Raw genomic sequence first — 27,029 nt, 5'->3', positions numbered from 1 at the left:
AGATGCAGGCATTATATACTGACACATGGAGAGCAGGGAGTTACTTCGCAAGTGGAGAACCAGTGTTGACAGGGCCAATTCAATCAGGGTGGATGTAGTCCACTCCCAATAATAGATGAGGAGGTGTCAATTCCAGGAGAGGAAAAGCTGCTTCTGTAATGAGCCAGCCACTCCCAGTCCCTATTCAAGCCCAGATTAATGGTGTTGAATTTGCAAATGAATTTTAGTTCTGCTGTTTCTCTTTGAAGTCTGTTTCTGAAGTTTTTTTGTTCAATGATAGTGACTTTTAAATCTGTAATAGAATGACTAGGGAGATTGAAGTGTTCACTTACTGGCTTATGTATGTTACCATTCCTGATGTCCGATTTGTGTTCATTTATTCTTTTGCGGAGGGACTGTCCGGTTTGGCCAATGTACATGGCAGAGGGGCATATATGACATTAGTGGATGTGCAGGTGAATGAGCCCTTGATGGTGTGGCTGATGTGGTTGGGTCCTCTGATGCTGTTGCCAGAGTAGATATGGGGACAGAGTAGGCAACGAGGTTTGCTACAGGGATAGGTTCCTGGGTTGGTGTTTCTGTGGTGTGGTATGTAGTTGCTGGTGAGTATTTGCTTCAGGTTGGGGGGTTGTCTGTAAGTGAGGACTGGCCTGCCTCCCAAGGTCTGTGAGAGTGAGGGATCATTTTCCAGGATAGGTTGTAGATCGTGGATAATGCGCTGGAGAGGTTTTAGCTGCGGGCTGTATGTGATGGCCAGTGGTGTTCTGTTATTGTCCTTGTTGGGCCTGTCCTGTAGTAGGTGATTTCTGGGTACCCGTCTTGCTCTGTCAATCTGTTTCCTCATTTCCCCAGGTGGGTATTGTAGTTTTACAAATGCTTGATAAAGATCTTGTAGGTGTTTGTCTCTGTCTGAGGGGTTGGAGCAAATTCGGTTGTATCATAGGGCTTGGCTGTAGACAATGGATCGTGTGACGTGTCTTGGATGGAAGCTGGAGGCATATAGCGTATAGCGGTCAGTAGGTTTCCGGTATAGGGTGGTGTTTATGTGACCATCACTTATTTGTACTGTAGTGTCCAGGAAGTGGATCTCTTGTGTGGACTAGTCCAGGCTGAGGTTGATGGTGGGGTGGAAATTGTTGAAGTCCAGGGGGAATTCTTCAAGGGCCTCCTTTCCGTGGGTCCATATGATGAAGATATCATCAATGTAGCGCAAGTAGAGGAGGGGCACTAGGGGACGAGAGCTGAGGAAGCGTTGTTCTAAGTCAGCCATAAAAATGTTGGCATACTGTGGGGCCATGTGGGTACCCATAGCAGTGCCACTGACTTGAAGGTATATATTGTCCCCAAATCTGAAATGCTTGTGGGCTCATTCACCTGCACATCCACTAATGTCATATATGCCATCATGTGCCAGCAATGCCCCTCTGCCATGTACATTGGCCAAACCGGACAGTCCCTCCGCAAAAGAATAAATGGACACAAATCGGACATCAGGAATGGTAACATACATAAGCCAGTAAGTGAACACTTCAATCTCCCTGGTCATTCTATTACAGATTTAAGTCACTATTATTGAACAAAAAAACTTCAGAAACAGACTTCAAAGAGAAACAGCAGAACTAAAATTCATTTGCAAATTCAACACCATTAATCTGGGCTTGAATAGGGACTGGGAGTGGCTGGCTCATTACAGAAGCAGCTTTTCTTCTCCTGGAATTGACACCTCCTCATCTATTATTGGGAGTGGACTACATCCACCCTGATTGAGTTGGCCCTGTCAACACTGGTTCTCCACTTGAAGTAACTCCCTGCTCTCCATGTGTCAGTATATAATGCCTGCATCTGTAACTTTCACTCTATGCGTCCGAAGAAGTGAGGTTTTTACTCACGAAAGCTTATGCCCAAATAAATCTGTTAGTCTTTAAGGTGCCACCAGACTCCTTGTTGTTTTTCTGGGCTGAAGGACTCAGTCCTGATTTCCAGAGGTAAGCGGATGCCACCAAAGACTTTGGGAGTGATGAAAAGGGGTGTGTTCGTTACTTTACTATTTCAAACTCCCACCCAATCCCCGTCTACACTACAAAAGCAATTGTCAGTGGACATGGTTCAGTACAATAGCCTTAGGATGTGGTTAAACTCGATTCTGTCTTGCCGTGTAGATGGGATCTTACTGTGTTTCCGAATCATGCTAATGACTTGGACTATCCAACTTTTATCATTGTTTGGGAACATGGGGCCCAGCTTACACTACAAGATAGGATTGTGTGCCCACTGTGTTGTAACTCAGTGGGTCTTAACCTCTTCCATTCCAGGACTTCCCTATTGATAGCTATATGGAAAGGTTATGGTGGCTTTGAACCCCTGACACCTGTTCCCATCCTCCTTGGAGGTCTCAATCCCAAAGCTGAGAACCCATGTTGTAGTTAGTATGTAACCAGGTCCCTTGACAATTTTTATAGTGCAGACAGGCCTCTATTCCATAATTCTCTATCTCTTCTGGGCTGAAGGACTCAGTCCTGATTTCCAGAGGTAAGCGGATGCCACCAAAGACTTTGGGAGTGATGAAAAGGGGTGTGTTCGTTACTTTACTATTTCAAACTCCCACCCAATCCCCGTCTACACTACAAAAGCAATTGTCAGTGGACATGGTTCAGTACAATAGCCTTAGGATGTGGTTAAACTCGATTCTGTCTTGCCGTGTAGATGGGATCTTACTGTGTTTCCGAATCATGCTAATGACTTGGACTATCCAACTTTTATCATTGTTTGGGAACATGGGGCCCAGCTTACACTACAAGATAGGATTGTGTGCCCACTGTGTTGTAACTCAGTGGGTCTTAACCTCTTCCATTCCAGGACTTCCCTATTGATAGCTATATGGAAAGGTTATGGTGGCTTTGAACCCCTGACACCTGTTCCCATCCTCCTTGGAGGTCTCAATCCCAAAGCTGAGAACCCATGTTGTAGTTAGTATGTAACCAGGTCCCTTGACAATTTTTATAGTGCAGACAGGCCTCTATTCCATAATTCTCTATCAGACCTATTTCCACCCCTCCCAATAGTAATTGGTGTAATTCTGTATGTTTTCTCTCCAAATTCAAATAGTGAGCTGTTATACTGTGCTCCTGACAAAGTGATTTAATGAAGATAACACTAGAATTCCAGTAGCTTCATTTTACTTCTACAATTCCACTCTATAAAAACCCACACTATTCTGTTCTGTCTTCTGTTTGAAAAGTAATCATTTGTGTGTCTGCTATAGACTAATTACAGATAAAATTTGTACCACAGTCAGAATGGGAGGTCTTACAGGTCTCCCTGAGCAATTATGGGGTTTTTTTTGGCTTGGCTGGCAGCCTGCATATGTTATACCAATTGTTCGGTTTGAGTTAGCTATAAGAAAATTCTGCAGATCAGGACCTGAGCAGCTTAGAAGCCACGAATCCACAGTTACTGTGTGATAAGCATCTTAAAATATTAAGAGAGCTCTTGATGGAACGGCTGGGGGGAAAAGCCCACTAGCATTCACAACTATCTGGACAAACTGATTTTTACCTATTGATTTTATTACTTAGGCAAATGAGTTAACAAGATCCAAAAACCTAGTTAATTCTCTCACTTCATTTTCTACTTGGGCACCTTAGCAAGTGTACCTACTAACCTTTGAAAGGCGCATGTGCTCGTGTTTTCAAAAAGAGCCGTCTGTTTCTCTGGAGCCTCTCCTTTCTGATGTTGTAGCCCAGGGTGTTGCACCGGTTCTTCCTACAACTGAGGCACATCCCTTTGTCAAAGGTGTGGATGTCGTTGCACCAGTAGGCCATGCTTTGCTTATCATCATGCAGTAGAGAGTCAATGAACAGATGAACCGACCTCTCGTGTGCACATTTCACTGTCTGAGTGATCCCTGGAAAATACAATAGCAAAACCCTTGACATTCCCATGTCTCCACTTCCCAGGCCAGTTACAAAGCAGTGTAGTAAGCTGCCATGGAAATCTTATTGATCCTTCTCAACACATCATATTTACTATTAAATCCTATCAGTTAGACAATCCCTGCAGAGACACATGTAGAAACTAATTTGTAAGTCTTTTCCCTTAGTATTACAGTTTTAGATCTTATTTTCCTCTCTGTGTGGTTAATATATACCACGGTAGACTATAAAAACACATCCTCACTCATGAACTTCCTAATTCATAGCTGCTGAAGCCGGATATGGGCTATCTAACAGCTTTATTTCTTGGTATTGTGAGAACAGCTGAAAATGTTTTGGAATGCAGTATACTGGGCAAACTCTACCCTGTTCTGGTGTTTCAGCAAATCATTCTAATTGTCACTCTGCATGAGTGCCTTGTCTTCTGGCTGGATATCGCAGCAATAACAAACTCCTTCGGGGCGTCTCTATACATTTACATTGAGCTACACTAGGACAGAGCTTCTATATATAAAACTTAGATTGTTACTTGTCTAATTGGCAATAAGGTCCTAGAGAGAGAGAGAGAGAGAGAGCGAGTTTGTCCACTTTGCAGGGTAGTACCTGAGGGTCATGAGGAGGGTGGGGGTTGGGGGGCGGAGGAGGTAAGTAGTACAGCACTGAATTTTATTTGATTTTAAATAACTAATTGCACTGTAAATGTGTCTGTCTTAATTAGGGTAAACTCTCCTCTTGCCTCAGTACCCAAAATAAGTATCCTTGGAATCATTCCAAAATAGTTGATAGGATGCTTGTGTCCTAATTTTCAGAGGTGCTAAGTGCCCATAGCTCTCACTCAAGTCAAGGCAAACTGTGGGTGCTTAGAGCATCTTACAAATCAGATAATCATTTTCTAGCTAAGAAAAGCTCCCTTTTACAGTATGTTGTTTATATTGGGTGATCCTTTAGGCTATTTAATTGCATATGGACATTTAAAGTTTCTCAGAGCTGCTGTCAGTCAAACTGCAATGCTTCCTTGACATGACAAAAAGCACTTCTTACCAGTGATTCCATACTGTGCAATGTGATTATACACATGCATGATGTGGCAGCCAGGTTGAAAGGTGCCTCCATTGGGATAAAAGTCAAAATGCGCCACTGGCTGCTTGATCCCTACGCTGAGACCCATGTGCTGTTGAGTAAATGTATGAATTGCATCTACAAAGTTTGCATCATCTGGAGATAAACGGTCTGTTGGTGACATTCCTTCAAACAAAGGACCAGCAGGGTCAAGGCCTACAATAAATGCAAATAATCTGTTTAAGAGGTACAGTAGATTTGTTTTACCAAAAAAAGTTATGAAATGAATACAATAAAACTGAGAAAAACACACTCTATGACTGCCTAGACTTTTAGTGATGGCTTGCCTTCTTTATACTAAGAAACAAGACTAGGGACAAAAAAGCCACCAGTATGGGGAACACAACTACACCCAAAGGGTTAAAAGCAAATATAGACACTAACAAACAGTCATTTCTACATACACAAGGATGCTAGCCTGAAGAGAGAGATGTGTTTGTTGTAGACAAGCCGTGTTCACTGCTGCTATGTCTGCTTGGGTGGTGTTTACTTAATTCTGGTTTTTAAATCCTGCAGAGGTCACACATGGCAGAGGCCCTATTGCAGACAGGTGTTCCACATTGAGCTTGACTTTTACCCTACATTTGGGACCTGAGACTTCATAATGTTTGGTTTGTTTATAGAAAGCCTTCTCTGTCTGGTTAGCTATTTTTATTCATAATGATTTTCCACCATCAAATGACTGTATATCAAGGCTAATAATTATCCCTCTTCAGAAAAAATATTCCAGTTTTGGATGTTAGATTTAGTTTATTAAATCAACAAGGAGTCTGGTGGCACCTTAAAGACCTTAAAGTCTTTAAGGTGCCACCAGACTCCTTGTTGTTTTTGTAGATACAGACTAACACGGCTACCCCCTGATACTTGAGTTTATTAAATGTTTTTCCAAGGTGCCCATCACCTTACTTTCTGAGGGTTATTGAAAGAACTGATTTTTTTAAATGGCCCATGTACATTTTTAGCTGCTTTTCTGTGTCTAGAGGGCTACTTTGGACAGGCACTGCTTGGATAGTCCTGCTAATCCCCTTGTCTAGAATTGGCACATGTGTATTAAAGGTAAAGTTGGCTATAATGACCATATTGCCAATTTTTGTAGATATTTTCTATTCAGTGTTCAGTTAATGGAGATTATTGTTGCAAGCTTATTTCAGTGCTACTGAACATTATTTCTAATTATAATTAGATATATTCTATTTTAATATATTTTTTGTTTCAATGGTGTAATGTACTAAACATGATGTGAATAAACTGAACTAAGGGCTTTGATACCAGCTCGTATACACAGGTGTGTATCAAGTAAAATTAGCTGCTTTGCATGCATGAACAGGCCCAAGAACTGGAGGCATATATCAGTGAATCTATGATCAGAACTAGGAGTTAAAACTATAGTTGTCTCAGTTGGCCTCATTCCCAGACCAGATTAAAGTCAAATATTTTCGTTGATAACCTAAACACTGCAGGTGATGTGGACCTCGTGTAATATTTCCTTTCTATTTTTTTAAAAATGTCATTGTGCATTTACTTGGTATGATGCTCTACATACTTTCATGTTAACTTTAAGCATGTATTAGGGATACTCTAATGATATGGTCCTTGTCAAATATAATCCAGGACTATAATTTTGTCACAAGGGAATTGATTTCAAGTCACCATAAAGAGAGAGGTTCCGCATCTGAAAGCGCAAGTACAACTAGACAAGTTCCTTAATATAATTTTCTTTTAAAACTCGTAGTTAATGATGAAGATATTAGGGGTGAGAACAATGGAGTCTGAGGGGAGAACAGTTGTCGGTCAGATCAGTGACAAGGTGAGGCCACAAATGAGTGGCTTAATTTGGGACATTGTCAGGAGTGGATAAAAAGATAAAGGTTGAGGTGGGAAGTTAATAGAGAGCACGTGGTCCAACTGGAAGGTCCTTGATTGAGTCCATTAAGATGAACACAGAGGGCACTGTGAGCATTTTCTCACTTGCTCACCCTTAAAGGCTATATTGAGGGTTCCTGCTAGGGATGGCCAAACTACTTAGGATAAAATAAGAAGCATTCTGAACCTTTGCCCAAAACTTGACCCATACTTGAGTGGAATCCTTTGATTGATGCTTGTGGAACTCTGCACTTCCTTGGTTTGGGCTGAGACTGGAAGATGGTGTACAGTAATACTGCAAGAAAGATCGTTACTGCAATTCTTTCAATTCAGAACACAGAAGTCTTGGATATCCTAAGATTCCGTGCTTAGGAGAATTTCAGCCCAGTTTCTACACCAGTGGGAGAAGCTCCCAAACTGAATCTAGTTCCCATTACAGCATAAACTTTTTGCAATGAGAAATTTTGCCTTTTTCCAACTGAAACCTAAATAGAAGCTTAAGTGCTAAATTCTGCTTCTCTGTTGCAAGTGGGGTCTGTATGGCTTTTCTGATGAGGCCTGCTTTTGCACCACTAAAGACAATGGGAATTTTGTCAGAGACTTCAGTGGAAGCAGGATCAAGGCTCTAATTACCATTCCACTCCAGAAAATGTACATTAGAAGGAGAACGAACCAGCAGTCAAGGCAGAACTAGTCCAAAACGGACTATTTCACAGCTCTAAAAATACAACAATTGCATATTTTATTGTGGGAGCCATTGCACAGGCATTGGCCAGCCAAGAGAAAGTACAGTGGTTACAGCTAAGAGAAATATTTTCAGAAGGGTGCACTTTGCCTTTAAATATCAAGCATTTGGCAGACTCTAAATGTGCTTCTCTTCCATTTATATCACCACTCATTACAGCTTCTGTCAAAGAAAAACAATCATGTGGTGAACTGAGAAAATACATTTGGACGCTGCGGTATTCTTTGTACAGATCTGTAGAAGGCTGGCAGTGCCTGAGACACCCTGCCCTGTGAGCAGGTGTTAACCCTTTCCCAGCAATATCCAGTGGGTTCTGCTGGCTTACTGAAGGCAGTGGTTTATTTTGACACCTGGCATAAAAGAGGTAGGAGCAGTTCTTCAGGAACAGAGAATATTGGGTGTAAAATGAGCAGGTCTGAGGTAGGAATCCAAGAGCAGTCTCGCCTGGGGCAGAGGCATGAGTTGAACTTTATCTTATCTCCTATTCCTTTGTTAAACAGGCAAACCTCAGGAAGAGTTTATGTTTGGACTCTAGATATTGTGTGGACTTTGGTTTTGATCAGGTTGGAGAAGGCAAATAAGTAAGAAGGCTCATAAGTAGGACCTTGTGTAAATCACCTTTTTTTTTTTTTTTTTTTTAAAGAAAATTCACTATAGCATAAATGGCAAAGTATTGAATTTCACACAGTTTGCAGGGAATGAATTTTACAACCGAAATTAATCAATTTTGAGGATGGAATGAATTTTACAACTAATGTTAGTCAATTTCAAGGACTGAATGAATTTCACCTGTAAATGTAGTCAGTTTCAAGGACAAATACTTAAAAGATCAGTTTGGAGGCATTTTCATGATTTCCATGCCCTTCATGAAATCTTTATTTACACAAGGCCTTACTCATAAGACCTAATAATCAGAGTTTTGCCCTAGGATTCACCTTAGGACCTGTATTGGCTGTCCTACAAACTGTAACATATATGGAGTTTGAGGCTATAGACTTTACTTTTTGCTCCCTGATAGCAGTGGGCATGAACAAAACACTGGATTTAAACATATTTGTTTTGGGGATCCAGTTCCAAATGATGGGTGTCTGGCTTACCTCTGTTCAACACTACATTATACAAAACAATGGGCCTTCCTTTAAAGACATGAATAGCTGCAATAATTATATAACTACTAAAATACGCCCACAGAGAACAATATCTGCAGATCTTTCAGTTTTTGACCCCACATCTGATCACATTTTCACACTTGCATAGTTCCATTGAGTTCATTGGGACATCTCAAGTGTACAAAGTTGCTTACATGTCTAAGTATTTTTTCAGAATCAGGGCCTCAGTGTGTGTGTTAAAATTTGTAATAATTTTCTTAGAAAAGGAGACCAGTACACAACATGAATTTATTTAGCACACTGCATCGTAGGACTGCTGAAATAAATTAATTACAAGAAAACCTTTGAAAATCCAGTGCAAATATCTGTTATATACTAACACAATCAGTGAAGATAAGATTGCTCATTTTAAAAAAAAATATAATTCTAATGTAAGCTGTAACATAAGGCTGTTAAGTATCAGTACACTTGAGCAATGAAGCCAGCTGGCTGTTCTATTAAAGTAATACATATTTTTTTACCTGTAATTCTTCCAATCTTGTTTGTGCCACTAATATAACTGCCAGCAAACCCTGAAACATGAGCTCCTAGGCTGTACCCAATTAGATGAACATTGCTTCTGGAAAATTGAACAGATTCCTGGAAGACATCAGCAGCTTGATTTAGGTGCATAAAAAGTGAAAAATAAACTGGTAATTGCTGTCTACGAATTCCCATTGGTTACAACACAAGCCAATTTCTATTTTGATGCCAATGATCGAATGAGGTGCTTAGGTCATGAAAGGCATTTGCTGGTTTTAACTTCATTTAATTTCTACTGGACATGTACATACCTCAGGAAACTGCCATACAATTAGACACTGTTGCTCACATACTCTGCTCAGCTAGGCCCTGGGTAGAAATAGCAGGGGTTTGTTGATCTTCATTAGAAATGTTGCAGGTGTTGTATTATCTGTGTCAGCAGTATTCTGCTTTTCAATTGCTGGATGTGTGTTAAATACAGTGTAAAACAATCCTTTACATATACTGTAGTGTCCTGTCACCTCATACTGAGACACTGATGCATATTGCAAGCAAAGTATCACAGCATTTCTCATCAGAAATGTAAAGTGATACAGCAATGTCATTTCTTGGACTAATTTGTACAACTGGGTATCTGATTTGAAACAAGCCTACTGAAGTAGAATGGCCTTAGGCTCATCACTCTTCCTACTCAATACTGCATATATCTTAGCTCTCTCACTTACAGTCTGAGGCACAAGAATGTTCTGAGTTGGAAAGAAAAATGTGGTATTTGTGTCTCTTACAGAAATATCCAAACCTTTCAGGGTGGTCTTTACCTGATGCCAAATTATTCTGCTACATTTCTCAGTCTCCACTAGAGAGAAGTATTTAGAGGGAAAATAGTAAATTCTTGTGGGGAAAAGATGATTCACAGAAATTACACCTGGGAAATCTGAAACGAATAATTTTCTTAACAGACATTGCCAAGCTAGAGATGATACCTCCTAAACTCCTGGACTAAGAACTCCAAGATTTGCTTTCTTTTGTATTTTCAATTAAAACATATACACCTCTGAAATATTTGATACCTCCACTGTGGACATTTCAGGTGTTCACATCTGGCTCTAAGTGGGTGGATACACAGCAGAAAGACACTTCTGGAAGGTGGAAAGGAAAATTCTCATTCCTAAGTGGACTAGGGGTACTTTTTGTTGTTGTTTCATTAGTTTCAACAGAATTGTGTTTTGTTAGCAATGTTTACTTTATGAACACTTTCTCTCAAGTGAATTTAATCTCCCGCTCAATGGAATTTAAAGCTGTGAAAGGTGACAGTCCGTGTAAATCATGGACACACAGCATAAAGGAATCCATCCATGATGCCACAGCAATGTGCCCAAAATCACTTCTTCAGTCCCATGCTGTAGTGAGTCCTTGGTTTGTCTGCTGAGACAGCTAGCAAGTATGATAGTGATTTCTCTGATGTGCCACCTCTCCTCTGGGAATTGCACTAAGTCCACCCACTTGTCTCACATAGATCACTAACCAGCTATCAAAATATGACTTCAGGTCACTGCCACCATGGGCCCAATTTGAACAAGAGCAAAAGTTACTTTTAATCTCACAAAGTAGAAGGGTGACACCAGTTATCTTCCTGCTCTCTGTGGCATAGTGTCCACACTCCATAACTGGACATGAAGAATTCATGACGACTCATAATCCTGCCATCACCAGTGGTAGCTGCTTTGCTCTTCATTAGCGTTTGTTACAAATTTCTCAGTCAGCTTTACGGACTTTTTTCCCCCAAAAGTAAGTTCAGTGTAGACATAGCCATGACTAAAAGGAAGTGGGCTGGTCTACACTACACAGACTTTGCTGATATGGCTATACTGGCAGAGACCCTGAGTGTAGATGCAGTATATGCTGACACAAGGAGTATTTCTGTTGGCATAGCTACGCCACCTCTCCAAATAACATTAGCTCTGTGAATAGAAGCACTCTTCTGTCAGCATAGTTGCATCTACACTGGAGTTTTTGCTGGAGCAGCTGTGTTGGCTAGGCCTGTGTGTGTTTTTTTCACACCTCAACCAACATAGCTATGCTGACAAAGCTCTGTAGTGTAGATGTGGCCTGTGACTTCATATTTTTCCTGTGAGGTAGGGAAGCATTATCCCATTTTACATATGGGGAATCCTGGACCGTGTGTGTGTGTGTGTACTAAATAGGGGGCTGCCTAAAGCACCTAATTTTTATGGGTAGCTCTTGTTCTCTCATTCTTCATGCCCCCATCAGCTGAAATATCATGGTGCTCCTCCATCACCATCATGGCAGGAGCAGTAGCTGGTAGCTATCAGACCAATGCAGCTCTGGCATGGCTGCCTGCCACAGCTAGGATAGCTTTGAAGCGCATGTGTCTGCCTCTGTGAGGGTGCTCCCTCTTTAACTGAGACCAGGTGCAGTGGCCAGCGCTGGGAGTTATCACATTAGAAAAGCTCAGGCCTTGCTGCTGCTTCCACAGCAGCTGAGACCACTTTGGGGAGGGCCTGGGGGGACCAAAGTGCTTAGTGCCAGCTGTGGAGAACTGAAGTAAAGACTTGTCCAAGGTCACTTGTAAAGTCTGTGGCAGAGCTGGGAACTGAAGCCAAAATACCTCAGCCCCTGTCCAGTAAAGCCCATTCTTCTTGCAAATAATGCTAATGCAAAATCAGGCTCTGAAAATGTGTTGCTCTTTCATTCTGCTTCCACCGACCACCATCAGTTTAAGTGTTTTGAACTTGAGCTTTATTATCCAGTACAGGTCTATAACTCAGATAAACAGCTGCCTGCAGAAGTGCTAACAGAACAGAGAAAATTACAGTAGCATGAAATGATCACATCTCTAAAGTAATAGCAAAATGTTTTAATAAACAAAAGGCCACTTGCTGTCTCGCTCTTGCACAATAAATTTTTTATAAAGTCATCTTAAAGTTTATGGAAGAAATTCGTTTGTGCATTGCAATGAAAGAACATAAGTGAGTGAAGCAGATCACATTAACCAACATCATAACTTCGAACTGGGATGAAAGCATAAACAAAAAGAGAAAATAGCTCTTGCTCAAAGAAACACATTTTGGTTTGGGGCTCTTACCTCCAGCCATTCCAGGAAACCTGCTATCTCTTGCCCTATATTGCGTGTATTCTGTGCTGCTATAGGGTAATGCTGGTGAGCAAGTGTAAGCCAGTCTGCAATAATCACATTTGTTTGTTTATGCTGAGATTTCAGGGCTGCTACCATCTTCCAGATCCACCCTTCTAACATTCCATCTACCTGTAAAAAAAGGGGTTTGGGGGGGGAGAAAAAAAGAACCTCTTTACCAAGTACATTCCTATGAAATTCCTGACCACTAATTGCATGAAAACCAGAATATGTGAGCAAGGAGGATTATTTAATAATCATCAGGTTTTGGGAGCTCTAAGGTTTTGTATATCCCTTCTGAGGATGATGATAAAATGTTTGCATATAGTAGTCAGATCGGAAGGATAAAACAAACTCAAGAGCCAATATCAAAAGCATTCAACTTTTGGGCCTTTTGACATGGGCCCTTGACTAGGGGTGGCTCTATGTATGTTGCCGCCCCAAGCACGGCAGTCAGGCAGCCTTTGGCGGCCTGCCTGTGGGAGGTCCGCTGGTAACGCAGATTTGGCGGCACGCCTGCGGAAGGTCCGCTGGTCCCGTGCCTTTGGCGTACCCGCCGCCGAATTGCTGCCGAAACCACGGGACTGGCGGATCTCCCGCAGGCATGCCGCCAAAGGCAGCCTGACTGCCACCCTCACGGCGACTGGCAGGCCGCTCCCCACGGCTTGCCGGCCCAGGCACACGCTTGGTGTGCTGGTGCCTGGAGCTGCCCCTGCCCTTGACAATGAACAGGTGCTACTGCATTTACGTTCTCTTCCAGGGATAACTGAATAATTTCTCAGATTTCATTTTAGAGCAGCTAACCTCCAAAAATCCTAGGTACGGGGAAAGCGGTCAGTGTGGTGGTGGAAGATTGCTGGGAATCTAGATTTCCAAACTTCTGATTTTTTTTGTTAGAAGATTCCATCAATAATTTTGAAATCTATCTTGCCCCATTTTTGTTCTTGTTGCGTGCATGCACGAGTGCTCTCTCTCTCTCTTTTTTTTAAAGGTCTGATCATGAAGCCTGTATTCACATGAGTAGTCCCATTTAATTCTTTGGGCCATACATTCCTAATGCTTTTTTGATTGCAAGAATCCTTAGTTTCTATCAAATCTAATACAACCAAATTTTTTAATTGCTAGAGCTGTCAGAATTAAGTTAAACTAATTGAATACAATTCCTTTGCTGGGGCACTTACAGACTTCTAAATCTCTTCTCCACTGAGCCTCTAACAGAGTTTGAGAATCCATGTTTAAATCTGACTTAAGCACTGAGTTCCAACTCAGGGCCTGACCCCTCTCATACTGAAGTTAAGAAGTTTTGTCACTGACTTCAGTGGGAATAGGATCAGGCCCATTGTTTGCTCAATGAGGACAGTGTTTGAATAAGGCCCCCTAGTTTGGTTAAAGACCAGGGTTAAATGCTGGCTCCACTGAAGTTGATGGGAGTTTTGCCATTGACTTCAATGAGGCCAAGATTTCACCCTCGTTGTAGATGGGGGTCCAAATAAAAGCTCTTAAATGTCTCTACCTGATTTGGGGAACTTCACTTGAACTTTACAAAACTGGAACTGTTGACCAGGTTGAGGAACAAGTTGAAACCCTGGTTCACTCTGTCCAAACTTCTGAAATAGTATTCCTCTTCCAATTTCTAACTGCATCCTCATTTTCCACTTTGTTACAAAAAGCTCCATTGGAATTCGGAAGAGTTGTTTATCTTTTATTCCCTTACTTTTTTGTTTGGGGTCCTTTACTGAAATAATTTTAGCGGTGCATTCTCCATCCCTATTCATCTGTAGCTCCTACTAATGCCAAAAGGTATTACATCCATGTGCTTGGGGGCAACACCCTATAAAGTTTTCTGTGATAAAAGATTTGCTCAGACAGTTTTGTCCACCTTTGCTAGTAATTGCAGCTTCTATAAGATTCTGCTTTGAATGTCTGTTAAATGAGCATTTTTTTAAACTGAAGAGCTGATCAAAATTCACTGCAGACAAGAACGGCTATTTTGAACTGGCTTTTTATATTTTTTTAACTTGGAACCAGTTCAGTGGTTATTTATTGCTGTTCAAGGCTTCATTTTCAGCTGAAAGTGTTTACAGAGAATTTCTCTTCAAGGTGTGTGTGAAAGAGATGTGGGGAGATTTTGAGCACTTCTTTTCAATAACCATCTGTAAATATCTGTTAGCAAATAGAACAGAAATGAAATCAGTATTCGAGCCTTTAGAGACATAGTACATTAATTCAGCTACTTGTTCAGAGACTGCTGGTTTTAAACCAGGGAAAATGAAAATAATCTCTAACACAGGTCTCCTATGTGATAGGTTGATATTCTGTCTCAGAATTCAATGGGAGTAACAGACTCTGGACTATTACAAGATATGTTTCCTACTAAGGAAATCTGCAGTCATTCTTTTCCTAACCATTATTGGCAGATACTTTGGTAGTAACTTAAGACGGGAAGTAGGTCAGATCAGAGGCATCCTGAATTAAAAAGAAAATAATGTGAAGTTCATACCGACCATCCATGGACTATCATCACCAGAGGAAGAGAGGTATTGAAACTGCATGTGTCAAGAGTTTCCAACTGATCAAACAAAATCAGACAGCCTTCTTCAGTTGTGTCTGTATAGAGTCGAAATTTGGTTGCTGAACTGGGTTGATTTTTCTTTATTCTAATGTGCTGATGCTGTGACCCCAGTGCCTCTGAAATGAAATGTATATAACATACCTAATAACAAGGAATACAAAACCTGCAAAGACAATTTATGCAGCACAGCTTACGATACATGGATGAATAAAGTTATTTTTAAAAATATACGCGTCTATTGAGTGAAATGCTGCGTAACACAATCCGTTAATAACTAGCATAAGCTGCAAAGCTTGGTCAAAAGCTGACCTTTTTCAAAGTTTGATGCTGTTTGAATCTGGGGTTTGGTCTGAGCCTGTCTCTCTCAATAATTGCAATCATACAGGAAATATGGGCCTTCTATGGTGCATGATACAATATCTACCACAGGGATAAGGTCCAGTTGTTGTGACTCTACAACATTATTGCATGCATAGCCAACAACACAGTAACTCTGCAGGGGACATATAACTAATGCGTATGTGCTAGTAGATGCGAAGCAAGTAGCATTATGATAAAGCAACCATTTAATACAATCCTATAATTCTGTTTTGGGTGACCTCTGACGCCATTAAAGCAGTTCTCAAGTGATTTGTCTCTAGAAAGTATGCCATATTTTTCTTTAAAAATCAATTTGACCATTACAGCTATTTAGAACTTAGCTTGGTCATTTCTTTTTCACAGGGTACCGTCATGAGTTGCTGACTTTGTATCTGAGGCCTTTGGTTTCAGAGCAGAGCAATATTAGGAAAAGATCAAGCCACAGCAAACCAGGGGGACAGTTTAAAGAAGCAGATATGCTTAACCATGGACTCCCTTTAAGGAGCTGTGAATATTATCTATAGCAAGGCATAAAATGTATTGCATTCTTAGTAAATGAGAAGAGCACTTAAAAACCTAGTGAACATAATAAAATGGACACCTTTACTTTGTTTTTTTTCCCCCTCTTACATTTTTTTTGCAGCACTTTTGCTCTCTGACTGAATTCCTGCTAGTTACTAGGCAAAGGGACTTTGCCTTTCTGTATTTTATACATTGACATATATATTATTGATGTTGCTCAGTAATAAATAACTATATTGGGGGTTTTGTATAGATGTGGTGGTTGTGATGTGAGCTTTTGGTTTGGTGGTAGGTCTGGGAGGAAGAACTTAAAAATGCCGTTTGGCACTTATTTATGACTGTCAACAGTGAAAAGTTCTACCAGAGTCTGCTGTGTTATGAGACAAAAGAGTGCCTCAATCATGGGCCGTGGGTATAATAGGCCAGGGGAGGCTAAGTCTCCCAAAACCGGATACAACACACCTCCCTTTGGAGGCACGCTGCCACCCTGCTGCCTTTGGAGTGCCGCCGCCGCTCTGCCCTGAGGCCCCACTCTTCTCCCGTGGACCCGTCCACACTGCTCCTCTTTGTGCTCTTGGTCCACCGCCTCCCCCTGTGGCCCCCCTGCCTGTCTCCCATGCCTCTTTGCCGCTTCCCCTGTGGCCTTCTGAGAGGTAGAGAGGTGTGGGGGGGACCCTCCGGGGAAGGGGCAGAGAGAGATACAAGCAGTGGGGTGGGGTGGGGCCCTCAGGGGAGAGGGCTGAGTGGGGGTGGAGCATGGGTGGGGCCTTGGGGAGAGGATGCTGATTGGGGGTGACTTTGGGGCGAAGCAGGGGGCGGCCATGGTCCAGGCTCCTGTGGCCTCCCCACTTCCAGGGAGCTTCCAGAGCTCAGGTCCAGCCTCCCCAAATGCGAGAGTCACGCGCTGCCCATGGCCTCAATCTGTTAATGCACCTAATGCTTTCATGAGGAAAACAGTGTATGAAATTTTGAGCTTCCAGAGTGGAATCTGTCACTGTAGTTTTTCTAGAAGCTAGTAAATTACATAGTAAAATATAATTGCAAAGTTCCATAATGCATTTATATTTTCAAAATAAAAAGGCTCAAAAATCCAGTGCTAATCAGGACTAAGAATTTTAAGACATACTTGGAAGATCTGTTACAGAGAATTGAGAGCAAGATCAACTCAAAATGTGTTACGCTGTACATTAAAATAAATATGTATATAAAACAAAGGCCACTTCCCTGAGAGCTGACAAATTCAATTTCATAGGAAATATTATCTCTTACTCAAGTAAGTGAGATCCAAAGCTGTGATTGTGATTCTATAAGTGCAAACCTTGACACTAAAGGTACGTCTTCACTACCCGTCATATCGGCGGGTAGCAATCGATTTATCCGGGATCGATATATTGCTCCCCGAACACGCTCACCGTCGACTCTGGAACTCCACCAGAGCGAGCGGCGGTAGCGCAGTCGACGGGGGAGCCGCGGCTGTCGATCCCACGCCGTCTGGACCCCAGGTAATTCGATCCAAGATACTTCGACTTCAGCTACGCGATGCGTATCTTGGATCAATCCCCCCCAGTGTAGACCAGCCCTAATAGTCTAGATTCCTGCAAACCAGTCTGGTGACCATTTGCAGGAAATGCCATTATGGCTTCCTTATGTGCTGCAGAGTTACAGGATGTTTTGTCTTTTTTTCTTTCTTGCTCTCTGTTAATGATGATTTTGTGACACCTCCAAGAGTGCTGTAGCAGAGTGTTGGCCTGTAAGAACAGTGAAGGCCATCACATCTGTTACCAGGAGTCGCTCGGAGTTGTAGCCTTCAGACAGGGTACATGATTAACTGTTGTGTGACTGCTATAAAGGAGTGATCCTGCTCAGTGTTTGTAAGTTTAGAGTTAAGGTGCAGCCCTGATGGAAAATGCCTCCATGGGGACCTTAGCAGGAGGCCTACAAGATATCTTTCCCCTTAGGCAGCCTTTTCCTGAATACTTCCTGTTCATCCTCACTTGCTGAAAGCCAGAAAAACCTGGCCTCTGTTGGCTGCTGAATTAGTCAGTTCTGGTGTTTTGATTCTGTTATAGAAATACTCAAGTTAATAAAGCCAAGGACCCGAGTTTCAAATTCTGAGTACTTCCATGCTTGGATGGCTAGTTGAGAGTCACTGACCTTCTGCACCTCTGAAAATCAGGCCACCCAAATACTGAGGCCCCCAGAATTAGTAGATACTTTCAAAAATTTTGGCACAAGCCACTGAGGAGTAACAGCTTGTGACCTGGGTAATGGGGAGGCATAGCATAGACTAGTGGACTGGAACGCACCATAGAACCCTTCACAGTCAACCTGTGGAGCTCATTACATCTGTTGTGAAGGCCAAAACTATAACTGGGTTCAAAAAACAATTAGCTAAGTTAATGGAGAATAGGTCCACCAATGGTTATTAGCCAGGATGGTCAGGGAGGCAACCCCAATCCCAATGCAATATATATATATGTCCACAATGGAACAAGGGTTAATGAATTAGATGCATTCTGAGTGCTTTAGTTTCACAAATTTATCTTTCAGAGGTTTTCTTGCTAGAAATGTTGTCAGTGTTCCTGCTGTTTATCTAAAACCTTATTCACGAGCCTCTTTTCACTTTGAAGTGCCTGTCAAAGCCCCCCAAACTGTACACTTTCAAAGCATAATCTGCTGGAGCTGACATAAAATGGCAGGATGAAATGTAGAAAATTAGAGCTAATGTTGTGTGGAACTCTTAAATCAGAGTTTAAGTAATAATGAGCTTAAGGAAGTGTTGGTGAGAGAGAGAAGCTTTTGAGTTCACAGAGTGCTCTGCAGGTGTGTGTATAAGCGCAAAAGCTTGTCTCTCTCACCAATAGATGTTGGTCCAATAAAGATATTACCTCACCCACCAATATCCTGGGACCAATATGGCTGAAACAAGACTGCATAGAATAATGAAGTTTGAAAACTATCCACAGAGCCTTGGGTTGGACACTGAAGTGAATAAGACACCACACACAGACCTGGTTAAAGCCATGACCACAACTTATATGAGCTATGACTAAGGCTACGGTTTAGTCACAGAGGTCATGGAAGTCGTATAATCCATGACTTCCAGAGACCTCCGTGACTTCAGCCTGTGGCGGTGGGGAGCTGCAGGGTCCCCTGCCACCTGCAAGGGCAGGGAGCTGTGGGTAGTCCTGCCGCCAGAACTCTAAGCCACCACAAGCTGTAGGGTAGCCCCACATCTGGGACTCCAAGCCACCACGGGCAGCAGAGGCACCCTGCAGTTCCCAGCTGCTGCAGGTGGCACAGCCCCCGCAGCTCCCGGCCATAGTGGAGCTCCGACACCCAACCCGCAATGTAGGCCTCCAGAGCGCCCAGCTGCCCCGCAGCTGCCCCGCCACTGGTAGTGTGAGGACCCACAGATCCCTATTTTGTCACATTACTTTTAGTAAAAGTCAGGGACAGATCATGACTTCCGTGAATTTTTCTTTATTGCCCATGACCTGTCTGTGACTTTTACTAAAAATATCTATGACAAAATCTTAGCCTTAGCTATGACATAATGTGACTTGGGAGGAACTGCCAGGCAGCTCCTCCCACAAACTACCTGGCAGAATAAGTGCATTGCAGTTTTCAAACAAACCACTATAAACGCAGAGCAGTTGTCAAAAAGAAAGGGCTGCTAGCTCCCTCCTGCAAATCCACCCAAGGATCAGAACCAGAAAGACCCCAAGTCCCCCTTTTCTATTTCCTCATGCAAAGGATGAAGTGAAAATTGCCTCTTTCTGCACCAGACATTGAAGCTCTCCTGGTGCCAGGCAATGCAGAATATGGGTCCAGCCTGTTGCCACATGATCAGTGCTTGGTGCCATCATAATAACTCAGGCCCCTTGATACCTCAGTTAACCTGCACTGGACACACGCCACACAAGTGGTGCAAATAATGTGATAGCTCAAAGCCCCTCCCCAGAGGAGAGCCTGTTGAATGTGAAAACCCCCCACCGCTCACTGCCAGTGTGAGGTGGTAAAGAGCCTTCTTTTCCCCTCAAAAAGGAGCTGGCTGAAGCCCAGGGGAAAGTAGGGAAATCTAGTAGTAAAGTCAGGAAAAAAAACAAACCACCACCCCTGGAAAGGGTGGGTGGGGAAAGAAAACGGGTAAGTGGCAGCCCATCCTTATGGGAGAGTAATTCGGCCAATATGACCATGATTGGCCCAATCAGGCTGTGAGGGTGGAAAGTAAAGGTGGCCTTCTGCTCTACCCAAGCACAAGGTTATCAAACAGGCTAGAAGGGCACCATCACTCTGCTCAACTCCAGCGGGGCACTTAGGGCCATGTCTTTCCTTTTCCAGTTCAGCCAAAGCTCTCCTGGCAAACAGTGGAAGTGCATGTGGGGGGAGGAGAGGGAGATGAGGCCCGCAGATCTTCTGCATCTCTGAAAGTGGGCAACAACTGCAGTCGGAGAAGTTCCTAGACACTAGTAAGCTGGCATTCCTACAACCAAATTAGTTATGGAATAAAAATGCTCTGGAGTTTCTTTGGATGGGAAAATTATTAGAAAAATTAAGTTGGTTTTGAAAATGTGGAGCCACAGCACAGTTATTCCTTGCATGTTGTTTGCTTTCCAGATGATTATGGTTTATATGGCACTAGACATATACATAAGAAAGGCCAGTCAAAGTGCACTCAAATGACTGTGTGTAGCCAACATCAGGGCTCCAGATGGTGCAATATTTTCTTGTCATTCCAACATTCAACATTCCCCAGCTTTGGTCAACAGGTTCTATCTAGTCCTTGTCCTTTGAGGGAAAACACAACAGGAAGCACTGACACATCATTTTGGGAACTGGCAGGAGTCAAACCAATGCAGTTCTCTCAGCTTGTTTTTCAGAGACTAACAGCAGCTGGTGTTTGTTATGAAGGTAGAATACTGTATGTGTGCACTGACGTTCATTTGAAAGATGATTGGTGAAAGTAAAGGGGCCAGGGCAATTAGCATGAACAACTAGAATTCTATGCATGGAGATAACAGGACTGAGAGGTGCAAGTCACAGACAAGCAGGGTCTTGAAATTCAATCAGGAAAGAAGATCATGGCACAAGGCAAAAATTGAAATTGGAGATGTGTGGATTTCATGGGCTGGGATACAGGCAAGGCTGTATTGGTGGCATTAGTGGTCCATAGTGACTGAAGAGTGATTAAATTTAGACTGATATAGGAGATTTTTGAGCCAATTCCTATGCTTCCCCTGAACAGTCAATGAAACTGTTAATGGGAAAGTGTGTGTGTGGGTTACTTTTTTACAAAAATAGCATACTAGTGCATACTCTGGGTGACGAGGGGCGTGATTGTCTCTTGTGTTTCCCTTTGTGAATTCTTTACCTTTTGAAGCATGAGGGATATTTTTTCTCTGAAAGTTAGAATCCTCCCCACACCTACCTGGAGGTGAACACCTACTCCATTCCAGAGGAATGATTTTTGTATTGGCTAATAAGAAACAACCTGTCCTCCCCAAACCTTTCCCTGTGGAGGAATTCAGCTGCGCCACTGTGGGAGGGCACGTTCTGAGACCTACAACAAAAAACCCCTCACACTGCAGGGAAACACAGGAAATATGTCTGATATATATCTATCTATCAGACATATCACAATCTGCTCTATGCTATATATAATCTGTACTGGACCTAGCAGGTCTGTGGTCTATATCTAATGAACTTTTTTCAACATGAAAAAGGACCAAAGATTTTGGCTGTAGATACAATTAGTAGCCACTAAGCAAAGAACCTTATCCTGCCCTAGTGTGTCTAGAGAAAATCATTTTTTTTAATAAGGCACAAAATATAATGGGAGAACTGGAATGTGCATACATGTGTTAGAAAGAACTTTAGACCTATACACTAGGTGTCTAAATTTGATTAGAACAGAAACTATTTAACTACCTTCCACAGAAAGAACAATCGGAAGAAATACCCAACACTGATATCACTGAAGATGCAAGTCAGTAGAACAAACAGCTGTAAATAATATTCAGGTTGAGCACAACTGCTCTTTTCTTTATTAAGTACAATTTGTTTGATCTGTGGTTTAAACAGGGCTGGATTAACTCTCCTTTGGGCCCGGGGCTATTAGATTTTGTGGGGTCCCTGGGGGTTTGGGGTTGGGGAGTGGGCTCAGGGCTAGGGCAGGGGATTGGGGTGCAGGATCCAGCCAGGAGGCGCTTACCTTGGGCGGCTCCTGGGCGGCGGTGCAACAGGGCTACGGCAGGATCCCTGCCTGCCCTGGCTCCGCACTGTTCTCCTCCCCGAGGTGGCTGGCATGTCCAGCCCCTAGGCAGAGTGGTCAGGCTGCTCTGCATGATGCACGCTGTCCATGCCTACAGGTGCCGCTCCACAGCTCCCATTGGCCAATGGGAGCTACAGAGCTGGCGCTGGGGGCAGCGTGCAGAGATTCTCTGAACGCCCCTTGCCTAGGGGCCGCAGGAACACATCAGCAAGTCGGCGCTCGCAGCTCCAGGCCTGGAGGTGGGGAAGCGCTGAGGCTCGGAGACCAGTGTCTGGCCTGCAGCGCAGAGACTTGCCGTGGGCTGGATGGAAAGAAGCAGTGGGCCACATCCGGGGCTCCCCTTAGCCTGAGGCCCTGGGCTGCTGCCCTTAAAGTCCCTGCATTAATCTGGCCCTGGGTTTAAAACATAAATGAGTGCATGCTACCTGCAAAGGTTTCTTATATCAAGGATAATTGATCAGAGATCTTCATCACCTGTTTATTATGATACCCTAGTCACACTCCTGTTGATGCTGTTTATTCAGAACTTCCTTCTCCTGTAAGCATTCAGGCTGGTGACCAAGAGAGATGCAAACTGCCAATGCCTAAGTGTATCTCAAATGACAGTATTTGAGGATTCTGAGAATATAAAAAGACCATCAAAAACCTTTCTAGCAGATCTTTAAAGAGATGACTGTGAACATAGGCTCAATGCTGTGATAGTTTAGTTCCCATGTGCTGTTGTCTGTTCTGAAACATCTCCCTTACATCTTCACATATGAGTCAAATAAGACTGTGTTTGTTTCGAGGTTTTCAAAGAGGAAGCAGCACATGCAGTTTAACCTGTATGTCAAGAAACAGAAATGAACAGATTCTCCTTCTGCTTTGCTCTAAATGCTATGTTAATTGTCTCTCCTCTTGCCAAATCCACATTGCTTCCCTCATTAGTTTTAAATACTGTGTTGGCTCAAAAACCATCCAAACAGACATTTATTTTCTGGTGCTTGTGCTTTGTTCTTCTTAATCTTTCTCTTCCCCTATTAAACTCCCTTTTGTTGTGTAAAACTTCAATGTAATCTTTTTTCCAAGTATGTTTACTTTATGTGGAGCCAAGTGTAGCAGCAATAACGGTTAGTCTGAAAGATGGGCAAAGACTGAAACACAAAAGCCAACAAAGTTGTGGGTCAACCCTTTTCACGTTCATTAAAAATCAAAACCTTATGGAAAGAAACTGAATCTCAAAAGCTTGAGGCCTTTTTTCCTTTTCTGGTTAATATAAACACCAACTTTGCAGTTCTTTAGCATCTTTCATCTTAAAGCGATTTAAAAACATCAGTTAGTCCTCTCAGTACCACAGTCAAGTGGTGATTATCCTCAGCAAATGGGGAAACTGAGAGGCAGAGGGTCCTTGGACAGAGTCTGGATTAGAACCTATGTCTCCTGACTTCCACTTTATACTCTCGGAAAGGGAGACAGTGTAGATTATTCTTATATAAAGAAATCTAGGAGTATGTACCAACCCTGAAAGGACTCAGCAGCTTTCATTAGTTACTAAGTAACAGGGTTTTCCTCATGGTATGTTCATCTAGGGTGCATGGACTCTTACATTTGAGAGCTTCAATGGGATTTATATGGTGCATGGGCTTTGTTGGCCCACTATATAAGGGTGAACTTGCCCCTAGTCAGGGTGTTCTGATGATTTTAATGCTTCTGCCTTGAAGTGTCTGCTGTCAGTCACAGTAATATAGCCAATGTAGGTTTAGTTACTGGTTTAGAGGAGACCCCATCTTAGAATCATAGAATATCAGTGTTGGAAGGGACCTCATAAAATAGGGTGAATTAATCCCTCTAAATACACACACTTGTTCTATTTAATCCCTCTAAATACACACACTTGTTCTTCTGAATTCTTAAATAGTGTTTTTTCAAGCACATGAGGGATTGCCCAGTATTCTACTATATGAAAGTGATTTTGAATTTCACCTGACCTATCCTAAATTCTACTCGCAGCAATACTGGGAAATAAAAAGAAGTCTTGCCAGAAATTCTTAGGACAAGTATGTACCACAAACGTCAAACTCAACACACATTCATTTAAAGACGTAAGTAAAAGGGAAGTAATGATCCTTCCCCTCGCCCCCTTCCTTATTTAAACAAAACTCCCACAGGAAATAAATTCTTATTGAAGTTGATCAGATTTAGAACTGGGCAAATACTGCAAAAAAGTATTCATGGACACTTGTTCAAATACAGACTGTGAATATACTCTGACTATATGTGCCCCTTTTTATTTATTTTCTGCAAACATTCATCCCAATGATTTTTTCCCCCTTTACAGGAATATTCACTGAAAATATTTGTATGAAAATGTGACTAAATTTTTTAGCCAAGATACATGCCAGAAGTGTGCAGATGCCCATCTTGAGCTCTCATTTCCCTCCTGCTTTTAAGAACATGTATAAGGCCGAAATATGTTTTTCATAGTTTCTATTGCTATTACCATAGCTCCTATGAGCCCTAGCCATAGACCAGGATCCCATAGTGATAGGTGCTGTACAGACAGAACAGAAAGACAGTCCCTACCCCAAGGAGCTTACAATCTAAATATCAGACTAGAGACAACAGGTGAATATAAATGGACAGGCAAGTAGAAATGAGCAATGGGACAATATATTGGTCACTGTAATCTACAGTGGTCTCTGCACAACAGCCATGCCAAACAATTTTGAATAAGGAACAAATTAGTAAAATCAAAATTTGTTCATGGATAATTTGTGAAAAAAGACGGCTAACTTGTTGAATTATTTGTTATGAATAGTCAACCCATCTCTAAATAAGAAATGTAGGAGATAGGAAGGAAATGTTGATCCAAGGATTCAGACTGTGTGTGTATCTTGTATAACCAAGTCAGGACATTGTGATTTCTTTTTCTCCTCTTCTCCCTATATATTATTACAAAAGATAGGGAGAAAATTGCATAGCTGTATGGTTGTCGTATCCATTTCACTTTACAGCAGGGCTATAATGACAGGGGAAAATTTGAAAAGAGGACAGTTTTGCAAAGGATGTGACTTTTTTTTTTTTTTTTTGGAGTTCTGTTTAAAGATATCTGTGCTAGAAATAGAAGTGTTCTTCCTCCTCACATCCCTGCTTTTTCTTTCTGCATGATCTTGCAGTGAAGTGACAATCTAGCCTGATGACAACTTGCCATGGAAATGGCTGAGATGTCACAATTTCATTGTAACTTCTGCACTGCAGTATTAGGTAGAAGAAGAGGGATCATAAAGTATGTGAAATATGACCTCGTATTTGAAATTTAGCTAAAATAGTGAGAATGTTTGAGAGAGACAAAGTAGAAATATTCCTGGATTGTTCTACAGAAGTTCTCCAGTGTGAAATTTGCTCTTTAAGGGAGGTAAAATTCACCCATCAGAGTAACAACCATGGAAGGCCTTCCAACCCACTGGCACTATAATAGCTCTGTTGCATGGCATTGAAGATGAGTGGCTCTGGAGTGGAGCTATGCGTGTGGTAAAGCTACAGGGAATTAAGCTGATGTCTTTGCAAGTTCCCAGAAAGCCAGATGTTTCAGTCTAAGATAAATAACTTAGTGACCAAGTATATTAAATTGTTGCAGTTCCAAGATATTTGGATTTTAGTAGAAATGGTGCTAAAAATATTGAAGTACATACAGTATTTCCCATGGAACTTTCATTTGCTAGTACTTTCCCCTTGCTTTTTGGTTTCACCTTCTCTTCTTTCTAGTGTTCCTGTTTTTGTTTTTTCCTTACCTTTCATCTAACCCTTTGAATTTTTTAAAACTTTATTTTGTTTTTACTGTTCTAGTCTGGAAGAATTAGTAAGGCAAAAATAGCTGCCCGGGAAGTCCTAGCTTTGAAGAACATAGTGGCTGTTTGCTTTGAGAGTCACTAGGCGTGTTCATCTAAACAACAGTTTAATATGTTCACTGATTTCAGATCAAAGGGCCCAGAAGGTTTTGGGCATGTCCTAAATTTTCTCCAAGGTCATCTCTTACAGTGGGTGCCTGATAAACAAGAGATGATCCAAAGCAGTTATTTCTGCAACAAATTCTTGTAAGTGGTATGCATTGCAGGTTCTGTCTGTTCATGTATTGGGTTTAGAAAGAAAGCTTCTTAGCAAAAAAGACTTGGAATAAGAGAACATTCCCGCCCCATTAAGACCAAGTTAAATACATTTCCTGCTTATTTACCTTAGACTGAATTCATGTAGATTCTCTATACTATACACTTACGTGTTTTCTTTTTCATTAATCTCCTGTAATCTATAAATTCAGAACAAAAATATTATATCAAGCACTCCAGCTATAACCTGCAAAGATCTTTTATAAAATATATTACAGGAAGAGATTTTATGGTGGTGTGATATAAAGGGTTTTTTAGCTTAAATTGGGGCTGATGCATTATTTAAAATTGGCAAAGCTGTTAGTGAGTTATGCAGGCAGTCCAAAATGAGTGCTGAGAAAACCTTTGTACCACACCTTTGTCTTGTATTCTCTATACTGTATGTCACTTACATTACAGAAAAACTATTTTAGGGAGTTTAAAACTTTTTTTATTAGGATTTTTCTATCACTTTCCCTGTAAAGCCAGATCACCTTAGTTACCATGACCCCAAATTATATTTTAAAAGTCATGATAAGGTGCATTAACTTGGGCAGCTAGCAGTAAATGATGCGCGTCCCATTGGAAGCTGTAAATCTCAATCGCCAAAGGTATAAAGCTGCTTTTTTGTAGCACTACAGGCTCATAGAATATTGGACTTTTAATCTATTGTTGCTCTAGCACTGTGTTTTCCTTGCTCTGGCAGGCTTAATAGTTTGGGGAGAATTCCACATTT

The 27,029-nt window shown here is 41.9% G+C and overlaps 1 protein-coding gene across 3 annotated transcripts in view; it reads right to left on the bottom strand.

Annotated features, from left to right (window-relative positions):
• The window catches only part of LIPC (lipase C, hepatic type), an 80,968-nt gene that overhangs the window by 12,085 nt on the left and 41,854 nt on the right, over positions 1-27,029 (bottom strand). For 2 of the 3 annotated variants that reach the window (XM_054043047.1, XM_054043046.1), the window contains exons 3-7: positions 14,945-15,132; positions 12,397-12,576; positions 9,290-9,407; positions 4,974-5,207; positions 3,662-3,904 (exon numbers count right to left, since the gene is read on the bottom strand). In XM_054043047.1, the coding sequence (XP_053899022.1) occupies positions 3,662-3,904; positions 4,974-5,207; positions 9,290-9,407; positions 12,397-12,576; positions 14,945-15,132 (963 nt within the window). Of the gene's footprint in view, positions 1-3,661; positions 3,905-4,973; positions 5,208-9,289; positions 9,408-12,396; positions 12,577-14,944; positions 15,133-27,029 lie in introns of those variants that run through there. The other variant, XM_054043048.1, reaches the window with a different exon arrangement.

The sequence above is a fragment of the Malaclemys terrapin genome, chromosome 10 (genome assembly GCF_027887155.1).
Source record: "Malaclemys terrapin pileata isolate rMalTer1 chromosome 10, rMalTer1.hap1, whole genome shotgun sequence".
Taxonomy (NCBI): Eukaryota; Metazoa; Chordata; order Testudines; family Emydidae; genus Malaclemys; species Malaclemys terrapin.
This window is presented reverse-complemented; position numbering and strand designations above follow the sequence as displayed.